Source organism: Trichinella spiralis (genome assembly GCF_000181795.1).
Source record: "Trichinella spiralis strain ISS 195 chromosome Unknown Scfld1356, whole genome shotgun sequence".
NCBI classification, from domain to species: Eukaryota; Metazoa; Nematoda; class Enoplea; order Trichinellida; family Trichinellidae; genus Trichinella; species Trichinella spiralis.
In genome coordinates, this window is record NW_003528295.1 from 374,454 (window position 1) to 380,326 (window position 5,873).

The following is a 5,873-nucleotide window of genomic DNA, read 5'->3' on the forward strand; positions in this document are numbered from 1 at the left end:
TTACGCTTAACCCTCCTGTTATCCTCCGGGTCATATTGACCCGTTTTGATTTTCAACATAAAAATTAGTACCAAAATTATTGACTGTTGATGTTGAATTTTTTGACTTTTCTTCATTTCACCTTATGTGCATATACTGAAATTCCTGCGCGTCTGTCATTCATAGTAACTGCTGTATGCACTTTACGTATATGCGAAATCCCCGGGGTCACTTAGGCCCCATGATCGATCTTCCTCTGCTGCTTTATCATTATTGAAGGCAATGCAACATCTATCACTTTCAAGGTTCTATAGTTTATGGGATATATGGGTTAAAAATTACCTAAGATGTATAATCCTTCCGAAAACGTTACAGTTGATGAGCGACTGTATCCTTTCAAAGGCCGATGTCAATTCAGACAGTATATGCGAAAGAAACCGGCAAAGTATGGCAATAAGTTTTGGGTAGCCTGTTGCTGAAAGTCAAGCTACGCATGAAATATGCAAATATACACTGGCAAGCCGTCAGGTGGAACTCGTGCGAAGTACCAAGGGATGCGAGTGGTTCTCGACATGGTAAAGGGGCTATGTTACGGATTTTAATGCTCGGTGAGAACAAAATCAAAGTTTGGTGCCAAGTTTCCGGGAAACGTTTTACTCGTTCAAGACTGATATTCGCAAACAATAACACTATCGACAGAATACAACACACACACACGCAATACAAAGCCGTTCGATTCACGCACCACGCAAATCCCCGGGGTGCCGCGCACCCCAACACTTCCTCCTACGGTGGATGGCCGACACTCAAGTTCTAGCACTCCGGTGACGTCGCCATGACGCATTCCTGCGTCATCCCCAAAACGGCCATCACAACACACTCCCCCCTGATATCCTAATCACAACACAGGCGCGCGGTGGGCTTGCGAATTCTCGTCGAGCGCCTGGGTCCGGCAGAGGCGGGCTCCGGTGCTGGTTCCGCAGACTGATCCACATCCGCGGCGTCTCGCGGGCGAAGGTGGATGATCATCTCTTCTTCTTCGCCGGCGGTCTGCTTAGAGAAGTCGCTTGCAGCGCTCACGGACGGCGTTCTGCGCCGAAGGTCTCTGACGTGTCGCGGCATCCCGTCGACCTCCACTGCCTGGTCAGAGACAACGCCAGTCACGGTGCCTTTCTGGTGTCGGGTGTCACATCTGGCTCCGGGCGGCCTCACCCATACCGAGTCGCCGACAGCGAACCGTCCGTTCTTTTCTTCAGGTTCTTCTGTTGCCCGGTCCACACCCCGCACCCTAACGGCGTATGCATGCACGACGTTGGCCGGGGCTGTCCACGGGTTGCGGCCGTCTCGTGGCGTAACGTTGTACAAGTACACCGCCTCTTCCACCGAGCAATTCTTTCTCGCAGCGATGACCTTCACGCTTCGATGGCATCTCTCCGCTATGCCATTGCCGGACGGCGCGTAGGCACATCGGTACCGCACTCGGACTCCCCACCGGGCGACGAACTCCGTAAAGATTCTTCCTCAGAAAGCGGTGTCGTTGTCCGTCAGCAACTCTTCCGGGGCCCCCTGTTCGTAGAACACCGCCTCCAGCTGCTCAGTGACGTTCGCACTGCACTGAACTCTCAAGCGTCGCCAGACAGCAAACCGCGACGGTCCGCAGTCGATGAGGGTCAGGTACGGTCGGCCTCTGACATGGGTGATGTCCATTCCAACCCTTTGCCATACCTCCGCAACCTCGAGACTTCCTCGTTTCCACTTTCCAGGCGCCGGATCCAGCGACTTGCATGGCTCGCAGCCGCTGATCACCTGTCGCACCTGGCGCTTGGATACTGTCGGATCCGTCCGCCTCGCGAAGTACAGCGTTCGTCTTATTCCCGGGTGGCCCATGGCATGATGGACATCCGCGATCATTCGCTCCACGCCCTGATCCGCGGTCGCTGCACAGACGAGCGCCGGTCCAGCTGCGGGTGGCTTCAGCCAACGCCGCGGCACGCGGGTTAATTCGTCTGCCTTGTTGCACGCGGACTTCACCAGGTCGACTTCCAGCTCTAATCCAAACTCCTCCACCAGCGATAGAATCATGAACACCCTTCTTCGGATCAACATCTCACCTGACGCTTTCGTCTTCAGCCTGGCTTTTCCGGAGAGGCCGTCTGACACCCATCGATGCACCGTCGCGGAGTCTGTCATCAATCGAATCCTCCTCATCTGCCAGCTAAGGGCCAGATTGAGGCCTCTGATGACGGCATCCAGCTCAGCCATGTTTATGTGTTGGGCGTCATCCGGGCGCAGCCACGCCGCGTCTTCCACGATCGAGCCGCTGACTTCCAACGCTACGCCGATTGCCAGCGAGCTGGCGTCTACCCAAATTTTGGCTTCCTCCGCCGAAACATCCCATCTCCCGCGCGCAGGGTCACGCTTCTTCACCGCCAACGCGGTCTCCTGGATCAGCTCTCTCAGCTCGTCTCCGTCGATCACCTCATCCCAGCTCGTTGTGGCGTCGTTGGCCTTTCTTTTGATGTACGCCGCCGCTATCCTCAGCCATCCGCAAACCGGGAAGTGGCTAACTAGCTTTCCGCAGTACGAAAACACAGAGCGACGGGTCAACACGTCTGGCACCTCGCCCACGTCGTTGTCTCGCCTCCACATCAGCTTCCCTCGCTCCCCCCAGACCTTCAGTCCAAGGAGGCGGGCTCCGTCAGCGGCACGCTCGTGGGTTTTGCACGTCAGTCCATAGTGCGCCAGGTGTCGCTTCACGCGGTCCACAGCGACGACGCTTTCGTTCACCAGGATGTCGTCGATGTACGCCGAGGTTCCTTTCCTGACATCCGGATCCCGGGAGAGCACGCAGTTCAGCACGGCTTTCATCACCAATGGTGCGACATTCAGGCCGAATCCCAGTCGGGTCAGGCAGTAACGCTTGCCTTTGAAGACCACCGTCTGATATGGCCACAGGGATTTGTCGATGCGGATCTGCAGGTAGGCCTTTTTGAGGTCGATCAGGGCCACGTTGACCCCCTGTCTGCGCCACTCGCGCAGCTTTTGGCTGCACACGTCCGCGTCGGCAGTGTGGCTCTCAATGTGGGCGTTCAGCTCCCGGAAGTCCATCACGGGCCTGACCTTCTTCTTGTTTCGCTGGATCACTGCCATCAGTGGCAGCAACCCTTTCGGAGGGCCGTGTTTGCTCTCGTCGTACGGCACGAGCCACCCGTCTTTGATCCACTTCCTGAGCTCGTCTTCATACGCGCCACGTGCAACGTTCGCCGGCGGGTACTCTTCCACTGTATTTCGCAGGACGCCGGGCTCCCCGGCGTCTGACCATTTCCACGCGGCGGTCCATGAGCGCGTGGAGGGACAGTATGTCGCTGTGAAATCTTTTTCACGGATACTGATCCCGGCTTCGGCGGCTGCGCAGACTCCCGGGTCGTCCAGTCCAAACTGCACGCATCGTCTGCCGGTAACCGTCACGCCGCCGAGCGCCGCTATGCCGTTCATGCCGAGTATGAGGTCGTAGCCGAGCGGCTTCGATCAGACCACTATCACTTCAACCTCAATTGGACCTTTCCCACGGGGCTTTAGCTGCACGACGCCGGTGCCCTCGCACCCCATTGCCCGACCACACATCGTGGTGATGGCGACGTCCTCTTTTCGCCAGCTTCGGCAACACGAGGCATGGGCTACACACACTGAGCACCCCGTGTCCACCAGCACGCGGCGTCGTACGCCGCAGACGTTCATATGGACGGCGGGCAGCGCCTTGGTCAGTGGTCGCGGGGACAAAAGGCTGGCGCTGATGCCTCTGTCCCGAGCTCGTTTCCCTGATGGGAAGCGGCGCTGGCGACGCCCCGACGGCGTCCACGTCGGTTGCGAGTCAGCGGGTTCTGCGTACCCGGGTCGCCGCCCTGTCGTCGGGCCAGACAATCTCTGGCGAAATGGTTCAGTCCGCCGCACTCGAAGCACCTTTGTCCGGGCGGCACTGTTGGACTCCGCACTCCGGGCCCCCGGGCGCTCAAGCACGCGTTCGGCGCGTCCACGGGTCGTTCATCGGTGATTATGGCTCGGGCGCGGGTAATGATCTGGTTCAGCCCGAGATCCTCCATTCGCGATCCCGCCCTGAGCAGCTGGCGGACGTTCTCTGGCAGGCCGGCGACGAAGGCGCACGCCAGGGCCTTCTCGGAAACCCCACCAAATAACGTCGCTAGTCTTTTCAGCTCCGCCAGGAATACATCAGGCGATTCGTCGGGACCCAGCTTTCTCGAGACGAACTGGTCATAGGCCACGAATGGGTTAGCCGCAAAGGCGGCCAGCAACGCTTCCTTGACCTTGTCAACGCTTGACCTTTCCTGGGCGTTCAGCTGCAGGTACACGGCGAATGCACCGCCCGTCAGACGTAGCGGGATCACACTGGCCACATCACTGATGTCACGGAGCTTGCACACCAGCTCCAGCTTCTCCAGCCACTCCACCACTGATTGCTGGGGCGATCCGTCGAACTCAGGGATCAACCGCAAGTCAAGCGACTTGTCAACCCCATTTCCGCTACCCATGGCCGCGATAGCTTGTTACGGATTTTAATGCTCGGCGAGAACAAAATCAAAGTTTGGTGCCAAGTTTCCGGGAAACGTTTTACTCGTTCAAGACTGATATTCGCAAACAATAACACTATCGACAGAATACAACACACACACACGCAATACAAAGCCGTTCGATTCACGCACCACGCAAATCCCCGGGGTGCCGCGCACCCCAACACTTCCTCCTACGGTGGATGGCCGACACTCAAGTTCTAGCACTCCGGTGACGTCGCCATGACGCATTATTGCGTCATCCCCAAAACGGCCATCACAACACAGGCTAAAAGGTGATAATGTTACATGTGACAACTTTTTTACTTCGTATGCACTGGGGGTAGAACTGAAAAAAAAGAATTTGACTTTGGTTGGAACTGTAAAAAAAACAAGCCAGAGCTACCCAGGAACTGCTGCAACTACAAGGCAGAAAATTGAACTTTTCAACATTTGCCTTTTCTGAAGATTGCACCATCGTATCATACCTCCCAAAAAAGAACAAGAATGTTATGGTTCCAAGTACTATGCACAATGGCAACTAGGTTTGCGACAGAAAGAGAAGCAAGCCTGACATTATTCTACACTATAATAATACTAAAGGTGGTGTGGATAATTTAGACAAAATGACATCAACGTATTCCTGCCAAAGAATATCTGCACGATGGCCATTAGTCATATTTTACAACATCATCGACGTATCGGCATACAACGCCTACGTTCTATGGACAGTGAGACATCCAGCATAAAATTCAGAACGGCTGCATAAGCGTCGATTATTCCTGGAAGAACTGGGCAAGGCTCTAGTGCAACCAGAAATGATGTGGCGCAAAACACTGCCCAGAACAGCAGCAGCAAAATCGGCGGTTGAAAGGATGCGGAAAGATGCAGAGCAGTCATCCACAAGCGGTATCACTGATACGGATACAGGTGGTAAAAAAAGAGCCCGATGTCAATTGTGTGTTTCAAGTGACAACAAGACAAGCGTACGTTGTAAAAAATGCCAAAAATACATTTGTAAAGATCATACACAATCATATTGTAACTTATGTGCAGAAGAAATTTAAGTGTGTCAATGTACATCCACCATATACGGGCATATTAAAAAAAATAATCTCTGAGTATTAGAATATTCATCAGAACCTTTTAAAATAAAATTCACGAATACTTAGTCACAGTATGACCGCAAAACAAACTGTGCATCACTTATGGGTCAATTTGACCCGGAGGATAACGGGAGGTAAGTAAATTTGAGGATAACAGGAGTGTTAAATAGTCACCTTAATTGATTTTCTATAGTGTGCAGGTGATGCGGTTAAAAAGGAACTA

The 5,873-nt window shown here is 54.2% G+C and overlaps 5 protein-coding genes across 5 annotated transcripts; 2 read left to right on the top strand and 3 right to left on the bottom strand.

The window, feature by feature from the left end:
• Positions 1–326: 326 nt before the first annotated feature.
• Positions 327–796, top strand: Tsp_11342 (integrator complex subunit 12). Its single transcript, XM_003370009.1, has 2 exons — positions 327–424; positions 448–796. Exons 1-2 carry the CDS (start codon positions 327–329, stop codon positions 794–796), a joined length of 447 nt encoding a protein of 148 aa, XP_003370057.1.
• Positions 797–873: 77 nt separating this feature from the next.
• Tsp_11343 (conserved hypothetical protein) lies at positions 874–1,447 on the bottom strand. The gene is made up of 2 exons (XM_003370010.1): positions 1,363–1,447; positions 874–983 (listed from the first exon to the last, which is right to left on the bottom strand). The coding sequence occupies exons 1-2, from the start codon at positions 1,445–1,447 to the stop codon at positions 874–876; spliced, it is 195 nt and encodes a 64-aa protein (XP_003370058.1).
• A 53-nt stretch (positions 1,448–1,500) lies between these two features.
• Tsp_11344 (conserved hypothetical protein) lies at positions 1,501–4,526 on the bottom strand. The gene is made up of 2 exons (XM_003370011.1): positions 3,940–4,526; positions 1,501–3,430 (listed from the first exon to the last, which is right to left on the bottom strand). Exons 1-2 carry the CDS (start codon positions 4,524–4,526, stop codon positions 1,501–1,503), a joined length of 2,517 nt encoding a protein of 838 aa, XP_003370059.1.
• Positions 4,527–4,613: 87 nt separating this feature from the next.
• On the bottom strand, positions 4,614–5,030 carry Tsp_11345 (integrator complex subunit 12). Its single transcript, XM_003370012.1, has 2 exons — positions 4,951–5,030; positions 4,614–4,893 (listed from the first exon to the last, which is right to left on the bottom strand). Exons 1-2 carry the CDS (start codon positions 5,028–5,030, stop codon positions 4,614–4,616), a joined length of 360 nt encoding a protein of 119 aa, XP_003370060.1.
• A 21-nt stretch (positions 5,031–5,051) lies between these two features.
• On the top strand, positions 5,052–5,784 carry Tsp_11346 (conserved hypothetical protein; the record flags this gene model as incomplete). Its single annotated transcript, XM_003370013.1, has 4 exons — positions 5,052–5,089; positions 5,166–5,275; positions 5,301–5,530; positions 5,723–5,784. Coding segments are annotated over exons 1-4 (440 nt in total), but the record flags the coding sequence as incomplete, so codon positions are not given.
• Positions 5,785–5,873: the final 89 nt, after the last annotated feature.

What these genes read in the sequence shown, in the direction of transcription:
- Tsp_11342 (XM_003370009.1), top strand. Translation starts at nt 327, where the DNA reads ATGTATAATCCTTCCGAAAACGTTACAGTTGATGAGCGACTGTATCCT.
- Tsp_11343 (XM_003370010.1), bottom strand. Translation starts at nt 1,447, where the DNA reads ATGTGCCTACGCGCCGTCCGGCAATGGCATAGCGGAGAGATGCCATCG. An exon ending in CTGCGAGAAAGAATTGCTCG is followed by an intron (nt 984 to 1,362) that starts GTGGAAGAGGCG and finishes TTCGCCCGCGAG; the next exon opens with ACGCCGCGGATGTGGATCAG.
- Tsp_11344 (XM_003370011.1), bottom strand. Translation starts at nt 4,526, where the DNA reads ATGGGTAGCGGAAATGGGGTTGACAAGTCGCTTGACTTGCGGTTGATC. An exon ending in ACAGTGCCGCCCGGACAAAG is followed by an intron (nt 3,431 to 3,939) that starts GTGCTTCGAGTG and finishes GGTTACCGGCAG; the next exon opens with ACGATGCGTGCAGTTTGGAC.
- Tsp_11345 (XM_003370012.1), bottom strand. Translation starts at nt 5,030, where the DNA reads ATGATACGATGGTGCAATCTTCAGAAAAGGCAAATGTTGAAAAGTTCA. An exon ending in GTAGTTGCAGCAGTTCCTGG is followed by an intron (nt 4,894 to 4,950) that starts GTAGCTCTGGCT and finishes CTTTTTTTTCAG; the next exon opens with TTCTACCCCCAGTGCATACG.